This window comes from Pituophis catenifer, unplaced genomic scaffold, assembly GCF_029215685.1.
Source record: "Pituophis catenifer annectens isolate HBS135680 unplaced genomic scaffold, rPitCat1.0.hap2 SCAF_1, whole genome shotgun sequence".
Lineage (NCBI taxonomy): Eukaryota > Metazoa > Chordata > Lepidosauria > Squamata > Colubridae > Pituophis > Pituophis catenifer.
This window is the reverse complement of record NW_027256881.1, coordinates 340074045-340092504: the sequence shown is the minus strand read 5'-3', so window position 1 is coordinate 340092504 and position 18460 is coordinate 340074045. Positions and strand designations below refer to the sequence as shown.

At 44.1% G+C, this 18460-nt stretch overlaps 2 protein-coding genes across 2 annotated transcripts; one reads left to right on the top strand and one right to left on the bottom strand.

The window, feature by feature from the left end:
- Positions 1-526: 526 nt before the first annotated feature.
- Positions 527-11345, bottom strand: ATP5F1D (ATP synthase F1 subunit delta). The gene is made up of 5 exons (XM_070931858.1): positions 11139-11345; positions 9759-9912; positions 6987-7075; positions 5404-5530; positions 527-694 (listed from the first exon to the last, which is right to left on the bottom strand). The coding sequence occupies exons 1-4, from the start codon at positions 11271-11273 to the stop codon at positions 5408-5410; spliced, it is 501 nt and encodes a 166-aa protein (XP_070787959.1). The 5' UTR covers positions 11274-11345; the 3' UTR covers positions 527-694; positions 5404-5407.
- A 573-nt stretch (positions 11346-11918) lies between these two features.
- Positions 11919-18141, top strand: FAM174C (family with sequence similarity 174 member C). The gene is made up of 3 exons (XM_070931857.1): positions 11919-12217; positions 14816-14932; positions 16289-18141. Exons 1-3 carry the CDS (start codon positions 11919-11921, stop codon positions 16290-16292), a joined length of 420 nt encoding a protein of 139 aa, XP_070787958.1. The 3' UTR covers positions 16293-18141.
- Positions 18142-18460: the final 319 nt, after the last annotated feature.

The following is an 18460-nucleotide window of genomic DNA, read 5'->3' as shown; positions in this document are numbered from 1 at the left end:
TCTGTTCTGTTCTGTTCTGTTCTGTTCTATTCTATTCTATTCTATTCTATTCTATTCTATTCTATTCTATTCTATTCTATTCTATTCTATTCTATTCTATTCTATTCTATTCTATTCTATTTTAATAAAGGAGAGTATTTGTAGCTCAGGGTTGAAATGAGGGTTCCTTGATGCTCTCTGAGCTTGGCTGCTTTCTTGCAGACATTTCATTACCAAACTAACTAACTTGATCAGCGCACTGAAAATGTTACCTAGTTTGGGTAAGGAAACGCTTGCAAGAAAACAACCAAGCTCAGAGAGCACTAGGGACCTCTCATATCTGAACACTTTGATATCTGAAGTTAACTATTTCTTTTCATTCTCAATGCACAATCCCCACTAACCCCTGGATGGCCCCATGAGGAGCACCAATTTACCCTGATCAAGAAACAGAGACTGTTTTGATTTTAGATGCCATGCATCCACTGTATTTTAGAAAGATCACAAGTCGATTTCAGGAGTCATAATTAAAGAAACAACAGAAAAGTCAAGGAATAAAAATAGGACCTTTGGCCTAACCTTCTGCTTTAATCGGTAACAGTTAATCGTCAAGCTTTATTCACAAATTCTGTACAGACCGAAAGAAGAGAGGGAAGGATGAGGAGAGGTCCAGAACTTAAGGAGGCCACTTCTGAAGCAACAGTGGTGGAATTTCCTGTAACAGAGAAAGAGAAGGAAGATCAGGAAATTTTACAGCCCAGGTTTTGTGTGGCTCAGGTGTTGCAAGTTGACCCTGGCTATTTGCTTTCTGGGTGGGTTTGGAGCAGAAATTAGACAAAAAACAACTTTACTGCCGATCAGGTCCTGCCCTCTGACCCCCTCCCCCATGACAGGCTGAAGCTGTATAATTCCACTTCCCCATAGTGACAGGCCCAGTGGTAAAACACCTGTTCCACATACAGGAGGTCCCATGTTTAATCTCCATTAGGACTGGGGGAAAAAACCTGTCTACAGCTTCTGCCAATCAAAACAAGTCAGGCACAGACAAGATTGGCAACTTAGCACTGCTTTTGTTTGGGCAGCAAGAGCGAATTAATTCCTACCCCAAGATGACAATGCAATTTTTTTTTTTTTTTGGAAATGCTGCTAGAAGTAATGCGGTTTGGTAGAGGGGGCTCTGCAGAAAATCACCCCCTTCCATGTTCACAGCTCTCATAGCTGCAACCTCCCCAAGGATTAAAAAGGAGTAGACGGAAAGATCTTTATCCAATAGAAGGGAATATTTGTAGCTCAGGGTTGAACTGAAGTTTCACTATCCAACTTGGTAACATCGGCAGTCAACTTAGCAACATATCTGAACAGTGATGGCAGTGGCTAGAATGAACAATGCAGGCCAATTCTACCAACTGCCAGTTTGATCCTGACTGGCTCAAGGTTGACTCAGCCTTCCATCCTTCTGAAGTGGGTAAAATAAGGACCCAGATTGTTGGGGGCAATAAGCTGACTCTGTAAACCGCTTAGAGAGGGCTGGAAAGCACTGTGAAGTGGTATATAAGTCTTAAGTGCTGTTGCTATTTGCATGCAGTTTGACATCTCAATTTTTACAAGAACTTTTCTGTACTAAGTGACAATTTTGTGCTTCTTTCTCCACATGGAGGTTTAGTGGCCTGTATTAAAAATATAGTTAGTCCTCAACTTATGACCACAACTGAGCCCATATCAGAGATCATGGTCGCAAGGTGGGTCACCAAATCGCCCTGCCCAATTTTATGACCTTTTCTCTGGCAGCCGTTCAGCAAATGTGGCAGTCACAAAGCGAACGCCACGGTCATTTAAGGAAACCCATTGTTTGCTATTGGGTGCTTTTGTCTGGAAAATGGAAGCAAACATTAAAGATTGCACTCATGGGATTGTGGGATGCTGCAGATGGCCGTAAATGCAGATCAGCTGCCGAGCACCCCAAATGTAGTCGCATGACCATCCTCAGCCAGGCGTCGTAACTTCAAATCTGCGATTGCAAGAAGCTTTTTTTCCCAAGGTCCATCTTAACTTTGAACGATCGCTTAGCAATCGGTCATAAATGGAGGACTACCTGTACTGAAAATCAAAGTGTATTCAGTTTAAGTTCTTATCAGAAAGATGGCATGCCTCAAGGGAGGTCAATGCAGGTTTCTTATCCTGCTGCGCCACCTAGTGGCAGAGAGATGCTGAGCAACACTCCCAATGGTTTACCTCCCTAGAGATGCAGAGTGGACATTAATAATCTGAGCGGACTAGGATTATCTATCTACCTTGGCTTGTCGGGAAACTGAATAACCCAGAGGAAATGCAATTATACTTTTGCTCACAAGCAGCCTAGACCAGGGGTCTCTAACCTTGGCAACTTTAAGCCCGGCGGACATCAACTCCCAGAATTCTGGGAGTTGAAGTCCGCCGGGCTTAAAGTTGCCAAGGTTAGAGACCCCTGACCTAGATATCTCCTAAATCTAAGCCCTACCATCTGATTAAGTCTCCAGAGCAGTGTTTCCCAACCTCAGCAACTGTGGCTGGGGAATTCTGGGGAGATGAAGTCCACACATCTTCAGGTTGGAGACGATGAGAAACACACTCGTCTTATCTTGAGGACATTTTCGTAATTTCCTTCTAATGAAGCTTTCCCTCAGCCAGGCACCCTCCAGAAGCATTGGGCCAGAACTCCTGACATGCGCAGGAAACACGCTGCTGAATCCTGCCAGTTGCAATCCTATCTACCTGGAAGACGCTAGGCCGGAGGAGGAGGAAACCATATTGTTTTTTTAAAAAGAAAGGAAAATGTAGCTAATAATTTTAATTAGCAATTTTATGATGTTTGTGTGTCTATATTTTTCTTGACTGTACACCGCCTTGAGTCCTACGGGAGAAAGGCGGTATAGAAATAAATAATAAACAAACAAACAAACAAACAAACAAATAAATAGCTGCTCCTTCATGCCAAGAGAAGGCTGTAATGGGTGGCCAGAGGTGGCTTTTTCAAGCATTCTCTTTTCAGACAGAAAGCAGACAGCCACTTATAATTGCCCGCATTCACACGATAGGCTTTGCCCAAACACATGAATCAGATGATGGACCTAGACATGATCTGGCTGGGTTTCCCCCACTCAAAGTTAAAGTCTTCCTTGGGTGGAGCCCAGATCCTAGTGATTTCATGAACAAGCCCGTGCAATTTTATTGGCTCCTTTACAGCAATACAGCGTTGCCTTCGCCCAGCTCATTTTAAATTTCCCAGACTAGCTGACTGTCCTCGTACTTCCTGATGGTCTCCTATCCAGGTATCAAGCCAGGTTCTGACCTTACCAGGCCCTGCTGCCCGCGGAAAGCCCCCCCCCCCCAAATATCCTGAATCCACAAATTCATCCACGCTTTAGCAAGCTGTGTGGACCCAGCCGGCAATTCTCTTTCAACTGGACACTGAGAAAGCTTCAGTCTGGTGATTCTGGCCGTCCTTACGGAAGCTGTTTTATTTCACTGTTGATCCACAGCTGTTGATCTGAAGAAAGACTCTCGGATGGATCATAGAGCAAAGAGGAAATTGGAAGAGAAGAGGGGACAAAAAAACCCCCTATATGCTGAGTGACCAAACCTGGCAAGTCACGATCAAACCACAGCACGCATCTGAGGCGGCTGCCAAATCTCTCCTGAGCACGGTCTTTCTTAATGTTTGATGGCCTACCTAGGTGGCATGGGGTGCTTGTGTGTGGCTCCTCCTTCCGTCCTTCTTTCCTCCCTCCCTACTTTGCCTTCCTTCCTTCCTTCTCGTTTTCATCTTCTTTCCTTCCTCCATTCCTCCCTTTTCTCTTTTTCCTTTCTTTCCCCTCTTTCCTTCCATCTTTTTCCCCTTTTCCTTCCTTCTTCCTCTGTCTTTTTCCTTTTTTCCTCCCTTTCTCCTCCCTTCTGTTTCGCTTTGCACTAACCATAATGGTAAGAATGTATAGGTATTCCTCAGGGGTGGGTTCTAAATTTTTTTACTGCTGGTTCTGTGGGCGTGGCTTATTTTGTGGGCATGGCTTGATGGTCATGTGACAATTCTTTAGGATTTATCAGAGGTACTTGTCTACCAGGCTTTTAACTGCTTGCAGAGCTGTACCGGTCTACCCATTTGTTTTTGGAGGCACCGGTCTACCACCACACTGCCTTTTAACACTCATCAGCTGTAGGGTGGCCCTTTGAAGCCCCGCGGCAAGAGTTTGAACAGTTTTTTTTCCTTCTAGCTGATCAGCTGGGACTCAGGAGGCAGCGAATAGATTGCGGGCGGGGCCAAATAAAAGGTAAGAATAATGGGGGTGGGAGGGGGGGCAGGAGGGCCCAGCTCCCAAAGAGAACCGGTTCGGTGACGTCATATCGTCACCGCTACCAGCTCGGCCGAACTGGGCCAAATCGGGAAGAACCCACCACTGGTATTCCTGGATTTACAACCAGTTGCCTAGTGACTGTTCAAAGTTTTGGTGGACTTCCTTGGGGTTACTTACAACCCTGATTCGACGTTCTGGAGGTTTCCCTATCGCCGTAGTCATGGATCCTCACTTTGGGCAACCAGGCTGTGTTTACCGCCATTTGCAGCATCCCACAGTCATGCGACTACATTTTATGACGGTTTTCCTGAAATCCGGCCTTGACTTCCAGTTCCCGGCAAAACCGTGCCCACCCAGTATCATTGGTTCGCTTAAATGACCATGGATTTGCTGATGCTGAAAACCAGAAGTATCAAAAAAACCCAACACACCCCTATTTCAGATTGGTTGTAACTTCGAACAGTCGTTAAGTGACCAGTCATAAGTCGAGGACTACCTGCATTTACGGCATATGACCCTAAAAAACTTTTGGAGTCCAGCCCACAGCTCCACACTCAAGAACATAGCCTTTATAGATAGTCCTCCACTTAAAACCATTTGACTAGTGACTGTTCAAAGTTACAACAGCACTGAAAAAAATGACTTATGACCATTTTCACACTTACGACCTTTGTAACATCCTCAAGGTCACGTGATCAAAACTCAGACTCTTGGCAACTGGCAAGTATTTATGACAGTTGCAGTGCCCCCGGCGTCCTGTGATCACTTTTTATGATCTTCTGACAAGCATAGTCGATGAGGAAACCAGATTCACTTAACAACCGTGTTACTAACTTAACAATTTCAGTGATTCGCTTAACAACCGTGCCAAGGAAAAGAGTAAAATGTGGTAAAATTCACTTGACAACTGTTTTGCTAAGCAATGGAAATTATGGGCTCCGTTGTGGTCATAAGTCAAGGACTATCTGTATTGCCTGACCAGAAAAAAACGCTGCACCCCTCGACTATAAACCCTCAAACCCTGGAGACTGAACAGGGAGCTGTAAGCAGGTGTCGGAGGCTAAACCGAAGCAGAAACCCAAGGGGAATTACTTACCTGCTCATTCCAAAGCTTTAATAATTGCTTCGTTGGCTTCCACGTTGATCTGCGCTTCTGCTTTTGCTACCTCGTCGGTGGCCGATGCGAGTTCCGACAAAGCTTTGTCCAAGTTTGACTTGGCTGTCTGTGTGCAGGAAAAAATATCAGGGTTTAAGGCAAAAGAAACAACATCAGTATATGTGGGGGCCTTGTTAGGGAAAGAGAAATTGATGTGGACCGAAAGGCACCTGCTGCCTAGGGTAGCGTTTCTCAACCTCAGGAACTTTTAAGATGCATGGACCTCAACTCCCAGAATTGCCAGCATGGATGACCTGGATGACTGAGCATCTCTACAGACTTTTAGCTAGAGAATTTGGGATGAACACCCTTGGAATGGTGTGTGGGAGTAGGAATGGATTTCCAGAGGAAAAACTGCAGACTACAGGAACCAGGAGCACCCCTCAGGTCACCCTGAGGACACAGATAAACCTTCAATGACCCTCTAAAACAGGGGTGTCAAATTCGATTTCATTGAGGGCCGCATCAGGGTTGTGTTTGATTTGGGGGGGGGGGGCTGGGGGGGCGTGGCCAGCTTGACGTCATTCATGTCGGTGGCACCTGTGATGGCCCGAGTGCTCTGCCAGCAAAAATGGGCTCCCAAGCTCCATTTTTGGCTGCCCCAGCCTCCTGCAACCATCTGCCAGTGAAAACGGAACTTTGTGAGGGGGGCACACACGGCCCTCATGGGCTGTGTTTTCGCTGGCAGAAGCACCGTGGGCTGGTCCTTCACTGTTTCCAGGGTGGCCCCATGGGCCAGATCCAAGCACCCTATGGGCTGGATCTGGCCTCTGGGCCTTGTGTTTGACACCCCTGCTCTAAAAGGATGCAAATGACCAGCTGTCTGCAAGGAATATAAATCCTTCCCTTCCCCACTATCCTGTTAGAGCTGAAGAAGCTTCTTGGATGAGAAGCAAAACGTCTTCAAAAGAAAAAAGGAAGTCCAGTTGCCTCCTGAAAAAGCACCTTTGGGACAACCATGACCTGGATGACTGAGCATCTCTACAGACTGCCAACCAGCACATTTGCATTAATGAGTGTCCCATTCATGTCTTGTATAGAGTTTTTAATATTCAAGAGATTAGTACTTGAGAGATTGTTGGTGCTCTCTGAGCTTGATTGTTTTCTTGCAGACATTTCATTACCCAACTAGGTAACATCATCAGTGCTAGGTAAGAAATGGGGCTTGCTCTCTGTTTAAACTCCACTCCTTACTAACACTCAGGATATCACCTAGTTTGGGTAATGAACCGCCTGCAAGAAAACCACCAAACTCAGAGAGCACCAAGGACCCTTCATTTCAAACTTCACTACAAAAATAAGTATTTCTTTAACCAAAGCATTTTCTTTAACTTTAAATACTGACTGGAATAGTAATTGAGCTGCAGCAGAATTGATTTTTTTTTTTAAGAGAGTGAACTGCAGTGCTGCTGAGTCAGCATGGTGCAGAGAAATCCCTCCTAATTTGGCAGCCAAGCAAGGATTGTCTGCAGAGGGAGGTGGAGGGAAGAAATGAAAAGAGGAGAAGACGGACAAATACTAACCGCAGCATCGAACTGATCCAATAAAGCCACTTCTTCAGCTAACACCTGGACAGAGGAATCTGCATTCACGGTGAGAGAACCGCTGCTCACTACACAATTGCAAAGAAATGGTATAATCAGTCAGTGACAAAGGTCCCCGAGTGATTAGAATTCCCTCCCTACAGAGATTTGCTTATTTCATTCCTTTTCTAGAAAGGCGGTGATGGATGTTCTCTGGGTGACGCCTGGCTAAAGAAATGCATGAGGTAAAAAACTACAATCAACGATGGTGGGAGGAGCAGCCAGAGGTCAGAAAATGCGGAACAAAGCCAAAGCAAAACCACCAGCAAAATAGAGCAACCACAAATCCTCTAATTATTTAAACTATCCAGAGGAAAAGAAAGATTTCTGGTGGATGCTTAAGGTACACCTTCAGGTTTTCCCATATATCTTCCTCTTCTCTACAAAAATGCATTGCGGAAAAAACCACTCATTTCCCCAAAGAAAAAGGCCTTACTTTTTGCCTAGAAACAATACCGCCTCCTTTCCCCCACCCCTCCCCGCAATAATTCAAATTTCAATGAAGAAACAATGAAGAATCCTGGAAATTGTAGTCTAACATGCCTGGAGAAAGTTAACCAGGGACCTTAATTAATCTAAATATAACTAGAGTGGATTAGGGTGCAAGGGGCTTCCACTCTTAACTGAGGCAAAGTACAAGTAGTCCTCAACTTATGACCACAATTGAGCTCAAAATTTCTGTTGCTAAGCAAGACAGTTAAGTGAGTTTTTGCCCCATTTTACGACCTTTCTTGCCACAGGTTTTAAGTGAATCAATGCAGTTATGTTAGTAACATGGTTTGTTGAGTGAATCTGGCTTCCCCTGCTTGTCAGAAGGTCGTAAAAAGTGATTACGTGACCCCGGAAAACTGCAACCATCATAAATACATGCCAGTTGCCAAACCATCTGAATTTTGATCATGTAACCATGGGATACTGCAAGGGTCATGAGTTTGAAAAACAAGTCATTTTTCTCAGTGCAGTTGTAATGGCCACTAACAAATGGCTGTAAGTCAAGGACTAGTATGTTGCCAAGTCAGGCATCTTACATTGCTACCATTTTTTCAGCTCAGTGGGTGAAAGGGAGTGAGCCTGGCCACTTTTAATCCTTTCTGTGCATATATAGCAACAGCACTTAAGACTTATATACCACTTCACAGTGCTTTCCAGCCCCCTCTAAGCGGTTTACTGAGTCAGCCTCTTGCCCCCAACAATCTGGGTCCTCATTTTACCCACCTCAGAAGGATGGAAGGCTGAGTCAACCTTGAGCCTGGTGAGATTCAAACTGCCAAATTGCAGGCAGCTGGCAGTCAGCAGACGTAGCCTGCAATACTGCACTCTAACCACTGCGCCACCATGGTTCATATATTGGTACATAGAACATAGAATCACAGGACTGGAAGGGACCTGTGTCCAGCCCGCAGCTTAAGGCAGGAGATCTTTACCATCCTGACCAAATGATTGTCCAGTCTATTCTTGAAAACCTCCAGTAATGGAGCACACAAAACCTCAGGAGGCAAGCTATTCCATTAATTGTTCTGTCAGAAAATTTCTCCTTACTTTTAGGTTGGATCTCTCTTTAATAAGCTTCCACCCATTACTTCTTGTCCTGCTTTCTGGTACTGAGAATAAGTCAGTCCCCTCTTCTCTGAGACAACACCTCAAGTCCTGGAAGGCAGTTATCATGTCTCCCTTAATTCTTCTCTTAGGTAGATTAGACATACCTAGCTCCCTTAGCCATTCACCATAGGATTTAGCCTACAGGCCCCTTATCATCTTTGTTGCTCTTCCTTGCTAAGGTCTCAGCAACATGCTTGTATCATGGTGACCAGAACTAGATATTTTATTCAAAGTGTGGCTTCACTAGTGTGGTATAAAATGGTATTATTTGTCCTGACCTTGATGCTATTATGGTGATTAATCTTTGGAAGTTAATAGCTAGTCAATATTTGGAAGAACGAGAACTAATTTAGGGAGGTGAATGAGTCCTTTCTCTTTAGCTGTGAACAATAGTTTTGCAAAATATGAGAATGTTTTCATTCAAGGAATAGTTTGTGCTCAGAAACACTTCAGCAGTTACTTTAGCTAATTACCGTATTTTTCTGAGTATAAGACGCATCTACCTTTTTTGGTGAGGAAAAGAAGAAAAAGAAATCTACCTCTGCCTCTGAGCAATTTTGCCTCCTTGCAGCAAACAGCCTGCTTTACTTTCATTTTCGTTTTCAGCATAGCTTGATTAGCACAAGGAAAAAAAAATCTGCTCCAGCAATTTATCTCTTTGCAGCAAGCAGCAGAGCCCTGAGCAAAACAGCTGAGAGCAAATCAGCTGAGAGTCAGGAGGCCATGGAATCAACTTGTGCTAATTAGGCTGTGCTGAAGCTGAAAGGAGCTGTGTTTTCTTGCTGTTTGCTTGCAAAAGGAGGTAACTGTTGCAAGGCATAGGCCAAAGAGTGGGGTCCAGTGGTAGGCTGGGCTACATTCAGTGTATAAGATGCACCTAAATTTTCACCCCCTTTTAGGGGGGGGGAAGGTGCGTCTTATACGCCGAAAAATACGGTAAGCAACATAAATTAAAGTAACATATTTTTAATATGTTAAAAAATAACAAATTGTTGATGGTTCCCAAGCCCAGTTTGCAGATTCTCGGAAAATTGGACTGCATATCTTTTCTGAAAGATACCCTCAGCTAAAATAATTTCCTGTTCTTTGACCAGCCATCATTTTCATACGTACCAAAGTATTTTTTGGAGGAGCCATCCTCATCAAAGACGGTTACAATGCCAGGTCTCAGGACTTGCAGAGTGGGAACGTGAGCGGCCAAGATGCCAAAAGATCCACTTAAGGTGGGAACATCTACCTGTTTGACAACGGCAGCGTTGTAGAAAATCTGTAGGGAAAAAAATGGGAAAGAAAATACAGCTAGTTCTCAACATACAACAGTTCATTTAGCAAGTTACAACTTAGCACTGAAAAAGTGATTTATGACCATTTTCCACACTTACAACCATTGCAGCATTCCCCCATGGTCACATGATCAAAACTCAGACGCTTGGGAACGGACTCACATTTATGACCAGTGTAGTTTCCTGGGGTCATGTGATCCCCTTCTGCGGCCTTCTGACAAGCAAAATCAGTGGGAAAAACCAGAATCGCTTAACAACCAGATTACTAATTTAACAACTGCAGTGATTCACTCAGCAACTGTGGCAAGGAAGCTCATCAAATTGGAAAAAAATCGACACCTTAATTTTGGGCTCCATTGTGGTCGTAAGTCAAGGTCTACCTGTAAAGGTGTATCTCCAACGAACCTGAAAAGGAGAGAAAGCCGTGCCGCAGGATTTTTTTTTTAAATATAAAGCAAGAGAGCTGATAATTATTATTCTTGATTCATATGAAGAATACTTATATACTGCCCAAAGTTGCTGACAATCAAACGGGATATAAATTTAAAAATTAATTATCTGGGTACAGAACCCAAGGCCTCCAAATATTTGAAACGGATGTCCTCCAGCTCCAATCCAGGAAGCCCAATACAGATAACCCTCGATTTATGACCAAAATGGGAACCAGGTTTAAGCCACGGCGGCTGTTAAGTGAGTTGTGCCCAATTTGGGTTGACTCTATACTGATTTTGTAGCTTTTTATATTCTTAAATCTTAAATTTGAATTGGTATACCCACGTTTTAACTTTATTTATTGGATACTCTGTTTTAATTTGTCTTTTAACTTTTGTATTTTCTGTTTCTTATTGTTGTGAGCTGCCCTGAGTCCTTCGGGAGAAGGGTGGCATATAAATCCAATAAATAAATAAATAAATAAATTTCAAAGCTTTTCTTTCCCATGGGTTATTAAGTGAATCATGTAGTTGTTAAGCGAATCCAGCCTCCTCCTCCTCCACCTACATTACCTGCTTGCATCTCGGTGTGGTTAACCCTGAACCGCCATCAGGCACGTTCACACAACGGCTAAACCCGGGTTAACAAAACACGCGAGTTTCACGGATGCCCAAACCCGTAAGACCGTTCTGACGACGAATGGTCGACCCAGCAGCAGGTCCGGCCATGCCGCCCCGAGGCCCACATAACTGCCTCAGTTGGGTTGCCATGGCAATACCTGAGAGGGCGAGGCGAAGGTGAAGGCCAGCTGTGCAGGGCCCGTAGCAGCTGCCGCCGCTTCAGCATAATGACGGGACGGGGACCGGGACCCCAACACCAAAGCGCGGGCGAGGAAACGACCGACGGGGAACATGGCGAAGCCAAGGGCAGAGAGGAGGAGAAGCAGAGAGGTCGACCGGCAACCAGGCCTGGCCTACAATTCCCAGCAGGCTCCGCGGCGTGGGGGGGAAAGAAAGAGGGTTTGCCGCGAGGCATGACGGGAAGCAGGACGTCCTCAAAAGGTACTCTTTTACGAACATGAACGGAGGTTTTTTTTTTCCCCCCAAAAAGCACCGCGGCATAAACTCCACCCACTCCAAGGAAAACTTTGCCCCATGCCGAACTGCATTTCCCAGCACATCATACCGCCAACAGCCTGATACGTCGCTTCTGATAAGGCCCCGCCCCTTTCCCGTGATGCATGGGGTGAAATTGACCAATAGCCACTGAGGCTCCCTCAGGCGGCGGTGCTGTGTGGGAACTGTAGTCCCGGTTTCTGCGAGTCAACCCGATAATCTCTTTTATATAGCTCTGTGCGGATTTCTCTCTCCTTATTTTAAGTTTAAGATAGGTTTAGGTTTAAGATAGGTTTAAGAACAAGGCAATTCCCGGTAGAAATCCAGCCGGGCCTATTTCCTCAATTGCGGTAAAAAACCGGAAGTTGGTCCGACGCTGCACTGCGGCCCCCGGAGGCACTTCCGGTCCGTTTTTCCTCAGAAATCGGCGTTTGCCGATCCGAATGGCGGCGACTGGCTTCGCTTGGCAGCTGGCGCTTTGGATGGTGGTAGTCGCAGCGACGACGGCGACGCACTCGAATAAGACGGAATCCGTCGAGGCCGCGTCTCTCCCTCCTTCCCTGCCGCCGAAAGAGAAAAGCGCCTCCCGGCCCGCTTCCACCGCCACAACCACTACGACATCCGGGTCCCCGCAGTCGGGGCTGTCGGGATTGGACCTGCCGGCCCTTCACCGCGCGCTTTACGTCTTGGCCGGCCTGGCGGGCATCGGCTTCCTCTACTATCTCGGAGGCCGCACGTTTCGGTGAGGAAAGCCGGGGGCTTCCATACGGGTGGGGTGGGTCTAGATGACCTCTAGGGAAACCAGTCCCAATTGGCCGCCTTTTGTAGGCTAAGGGAGAAGGACCTGCTTCAATCAGGGGCCCACAAGTTGTGATCTTCAGCTTCCACCCAGCCCCTCAGTTGGCATGCTAGCTGGAGTTGATAGAGTTGATAGTCTCAGAGCATGTGAAGAGTACTAACTGGGAGTAAGCTTGATCTCTTTTCCTAATAGAGAAACTATTAGCAGTCAAGCAAGCATCCTATCTTTGTAAAGCGCCGGTTCCCTATAATAATTATTATTTATAATAATGCTGAATAATTAATGCTGAATAATTATAATTATTCAGCATTAACAGGAAATGTTAAGATTGATAATAAATACAGGTAGAGCTCTCACGATCAAAATTGAGCAAAGAATTTTATATTGCTAAGTGAGACGTTTATTAAGTGAGTTTTGCCCCCATTTTACGACTTTTCTTGCCACATTTGTTAAGTGAATCACTGCAGTTGCTAAATTAGTAACCCGGTTGTTAAGCGAATCCGGCTTCCCCATTGACTTTGCTTGTCGGGAGGTCTCCAAACATGATCACATAATCCCGGGACACTGCAACTGTCATGTGTGAACCAGTTGTCAAGCATCCGAATGCATAAATCACATGTCTGTGGGGATGCTGCAATGGTCATAAGTGTGAAAAATGGTCATAAGTCACTTTTTTCAGTGCCGTTGTAACTTTGAACAGTCAGTAAACAAACTGTTGTAAGTCAAGGACTACCTATAGTGGCAGTTCTCTGAGAGAAACTCTGAGGAGTTCTTCAATAGGACTGCATCTGGAGCCAATTTTATATCTAGGTAGTCCTCGATTTAAAACAGTTCATTTAGTGACTGTTCAAAATTACAACAGCACTGAAAAAAGTGACATGACCGTTTTTCACACTTATGGCCATTGCAGCATCCCCACGGTCATGTGATCAAAGTTCAGATGCTTGGCAAGTGATTCATATTTATGACGGTTGCAGTGTCCTGGCATCATGTGATTCCTTTTTGTGACCTCTTAAGCAAAGTCAATGGGGAAGTCAGATTCACTGAACAACTTAACTGCAGTGAGTCATTTACCAACGGTGGCAAGAAAAATCACAAAATGGGGCAAAACTCACTTAACAAATGTCTCACTTAACATTTTGGTTGTCAGTCAAGGATTACCTGTATTGTACTTATCTATTTGTTGTTACTTAGGACACATTGTGTAATAAATCTAATATAATACCCTGTTTCCCCCAAAATAAGACATCCCCTGATAATAAGCCCGATCAGGCTTTTGAGTGCATGACAATAAGGCCAAGCGCTTATTTCAGGGTTCAAAAAAATATAAGACAGGGTCTTATTTTCAGGGAAACATGGTAATATACATATTAAATCAGGGGCCTAGTCTTTGCTCAGTTGCCTGAGACTGCCTTTCCTCTGGAGATATCAGCCACAGTGGAAATCTGTTGTTAAGACCTCAGACACTAAAGCCCAACACTGCCCATTAGTCTCATAAACTTGATTTAACATTGCCTTTAAGGGGGGATCCTCTTCACCTGGCAGAAGTAATAAAGCAATGGTACCAAAGGCTTCTGGATCTGGATACCTTCCATTACTAGTTCTGGATGGGATTCTACTCTCCTAGATTAAGGCGGGCTAAAATTTGGAGGTGCTTCTAGTTTCATGGTTGAGTCTTAAAGAGCAGATGCCAGCTGTGGTCAGGGAGCTTTTGTGCAACTCTGTCTAGTTGTGCCTGTATCGAGAGGCTGCACTCAGAGTCACACATGCCTTAGTCACTTCCTGATTGGACTGTTGTAACATGCATGAAGCTGCCTTTGAAAAGCAGCTGATCTGGAATGTGACAGCATGGAAAGTTTTGGGGGTGCCACAGTGCACCCATATCACCCCACTATTACTTGCTTTCAGTAGATTTCCAGGTGCAATGTAAGGGGCCAGTTACGATATGGGGCCAAGATATTTGAGAGGTCAATAGTCTCCCAACTGTCTCACTAGATATACTGTGTTTTCCCAAAAATAAGACCAGGTCTTATATTAATTCTTGCTCCAAAAGATGCATTAGGGTTTATTTTTGGTTAGGTCTTATTTTGGGGGAAAATATGGTACTAAATGCATCCATCTGGCTGACAACCTTACTTGGGGCTTATTTTGGGGGTAGGGCTTATACTACTAGCATCTTGCTAGGACTTATTTTCCGGTTGGGTCTTATTTTCGGGAAAACAGAGTAGCAAAATGGGCCTGCTCCAGGACGTTCTGTAAAGCAGTGTCATTTTATGGAACTGTTGTCATTTTATATTGTGCTTTCTTAGTCAAATCACCTGCCCTGTGGAACAGCTTCCCCCTGAGCTTTAGATGGCTCTGATCCTGTTGGCCTTGTGCTTTGAAAATGTGATTACATTTTTTTCCTTGGTTTTATAGGCAAGTTCCTGTTTTATGCTTTGCTAGCCCTGTGGAGTTAGTTGAGGAAGATGGCTCATTATATGGATTTGTGAACTGAATTTGTGAATAAATTCTGCAACTGATTATAGACTTATTTCGTAGGACAAGGAAACCTCCACGGAAAAAATACGGACTTCTGTCCAACTCAGAAGATCCCATGGAGATGGCTTCTCTAGAGAGTGACGAAGATACGGTATTTGAAATAAGGAATTTGAGACGGTGAGAATCAGTTTCCTTGCACGTTCTTTAGTTTGCTGCAACAATACAAATGATTCCTAGGGACAGGGCTGCAGGATAGTGTGATTGGATTGCAAGGAACTATACGTAGATTCTTTGCATATTAATTACTTTTTGCCTATTTTGTTCAGGGCTGGAGACCTTAAGGCCCTTCTGATGATGTTTGCATCAGCCTTTGCGAGCCTGGATTATGATGCTTAATTCAATCGTTTCAGTACTTGAACAGAATTTAATTTATATTCTTCAGCTCAAGAATTCTGTGGAAATTTGTTCCCACTGAGATACTCCCTTTGCCAATATTCAAACAGCCTTTAGCTAATTTTTTTGTAAAAAGTTTTCCATTTTTCTAGTCTTAACATCAATAATCCATTAGGTGGATTGCCGTTTGTCAAGAGGCACAAGAGTTATAAGGCTTTAACCAAGCGATCTTAATTGTTGAGGTACTATCTGGTTTTATTGTATTTTACTTTTTTTATGTAAGCTGTCTAACAAGGTCACTTGTCCCTAAAAGACAGCATACAAATACTTTTTAAAAAAAAATTAATTTATATGATGCCCTTCTCCGGAGACTCAGGGCGGCTTACAATGCGTTAAGCAATAGCCTTCATACTTTTGTATATTTATACAAAGTCAGCTTATTGCCCCCACAAACTGGGTCCTCAATTTACCTACCTTAGAAAGGATGGAAGGCTGAGTCAACCTTGAGCCTGGCGAGATTCGAACCTGCAGTAATTGCAGGCAGTTGATGTTAATAGTGCTTTAGTCTGCTGTGCTACCAGAGCTATAAACAAAATCATATATATATCTACATATATCTACATATACATATATATACATAAATATAGATATGTATGTATTAAGTGTTTTTCTGTCGAAGCACCTGGTCTACCCCAATATGGGAGGGAGCATCCTGCTTCCCTTTCACCTTTCAGCTCCAATCCAGGAGCCCTCAAGCAGTCGCATTCACGACAAACCATTTTACATAAATTTGATACATGTGTGAGGCACTGCAGGCTGGTCCTTCACAGTTTCCAGGTCGGCCTTGCGGAACAGATCTAAGCACTCCGCAGGCCGGATGGGCCTTGAGTTTGACACCCCTGTCCTAGGACCCTGCAACTGTCATGAATATGAACCAGTTGCCAAACATCTGAATTTTGATCGTGTGATCATGGGAATGCTGCAACGGTCATTAAGTGTGAAAAACGGTCATAAGTAATTTTTTCCCCCCTGTGCCGTTGTAACATTGAACAGTCACTAAACGAACTGCTGTAAGTTGAGGACTACCTGTACTGAATTGAATACAGCCATTGAGTCTAATGCTGTTGTTTTGTTCTCTAGGTGATAATAGGACTTGTGGGTTTTCCAGCTTGACCAGAGAAGAAGCAGTTTCACCCATGGAAGAAACTCGAACCTCTTGTTACTTTTTTTAAAAAAACAAAAACAAAATAATAATAATCCTGAAGTTCCTTGCAATGTGAAAACCTGGCAGCGTGAAACTTTCTCTTCGGGCCCCTCGAACAAGAGAATGGCCGTACAGCCACGACAGTGAATGTATCTGCCTGGAGCTGCAAAATTGCAGGAAAAAAAAAATATTATGAGGATTCCCCAGGGTGGGCCTTTCTACCTTGCTAACCAATTTTGGAACGAGCGGCTGAGATGCAAAGCTGCCATTCTCGGTTTGAAGCGGGCACCGGCCGCCGTCGCTTGGGATGGGATCTTTCCTATCAGGAAAGTTGGACCTTCTTAAAAGATTGGCACATTCAAGGATGCACTTTGCGGCGGGCACCACCCTTAGGGAAAAAGCTTGCGGGTCCAGGTGAGGCATGTGGCACATTGGAGGACCCCAAAGCCAGGCCAGGTCATTCACCAGCTTCTGCATTAAGGAACTGCAGGCTGCCCACCTCGTTTGGCCTCTGCCTGGATTTCCTGTTCTACTTTTCCTTTGGTTGTGTCATTGAGACAAAAAAAAAAAATGGCTGCCTGCTTTTGAATCTGGTTGTTTTGTGAAGCAATATCATTCCATAAACGGTTGGAGCAAGCAACTTGCAGTTGGCTTGATGACTACAAACACGGTGCTGGCACCTGGTAATTTTTGCAAAGAAATTTATTTTCCTTTTTTTTTTTTAGTTGATTCCCATTTCAGTGAGCCTGTTTAGGGCTCAACTTGATCCATGTTGACCCATCCCTTCTTCTCCCGGGGAGAAGCAACACAAAAACCACAATAGATTGCTTAGCAATTGGAAAAAATGAAGGATAGCAGAAAATGCTCCATTAGCATCTTAGAGGTGTAATGAGACAGCAGCTGTACTTTAGGGAGTGCATGGTGGGCCAGTAGCTGCAAACAAAAATTAGTAAAACTTGGCCCTTCCTAGATAGATAGGAAAGATACTTTCCCCCTCCCCTCCAAATAAATTAAGCCCGGTCATATTGAACATTTAATCCATTGCAGTTCTTACCTCCGACAGGGTAATCATATACTATGGCAACCAGTTTTAAAATAACCTTTCCAGTTAAATACAGAAGATTGTTTTGGATAGGATGGTACTTGGGAGAAATAAGAACTGGGTGTTTCTTTGTTCAGCCCAACAAGTGAATAATTATTATTATTCTGCTACTGCAGTGTTTCTCAACCTTGGGAACTTGAAGGCATGTGGACTTCCAACTCCCAGAATTCTCCAGCCAGTCATGGCTGGCTGGGGAGATCTGGGAGTTGAAGTCCACATGCCTTAAAGTTCCCAAGATTGAGAAACACTGTGCTACTGTATTTGGCCAGTAAAAGAGGTATTGTGTCCTCAAGTAAAAAAAATATATTTTTGGGGACCCAAGAAATCAGCAATATTTTAATTACCGAACTGCGAGATGATCAGTTCAGGCATGGCCCTTTGATGGTTTATTGGGACCAGTTGCCGTTAGGTTGGGAGTTTTTTGTTTTTTTTTTAAAAAAATAAGATTTTAATACAGGAAGCTTGTATTAAAACAATGCAATACAATGTTTTCAGTTTTAAAAATACAGCAGGTTAAGAAAGCACCTCGATGCTAAACTCTGATGCTTGTGGGATTTTTTTTTTTTCTGTTGGTTCCAGAGGGAGAAAAAAAACTCCCCAAAATTCTTCAGTTAATGAATAATAAACATTCCTCTCCTGCTTATTGTGTCTCCTTCAAACCTGGGAATAAAAACTGTGTTTTGTGGATTTGCAGTGAGCTGATTGTGTTTATTGCATTCCGACCTTCCCCCAAAGGATGAACTCCAGATGTGTTGGGTTGCAACTTTTTCCCCAGCCAGTTAAGTACAACTATTCGTTTAGCGACCATTTGAAATTACAACGGCACTGAAAAAAGTGACTTAGGACCGTTTTTCACACTTACAACCGTTGCAGCATCCCCACGGTCACGTGATCAAAATTCGGATGCTTGGGCAACCGGCTCATATTTATGACGGTCGCAGTGTCCCGAGGTCATGTGATCACCCTTTAACAACCTGACAAGCAAAGTCGATGTGGCAGCCAGATT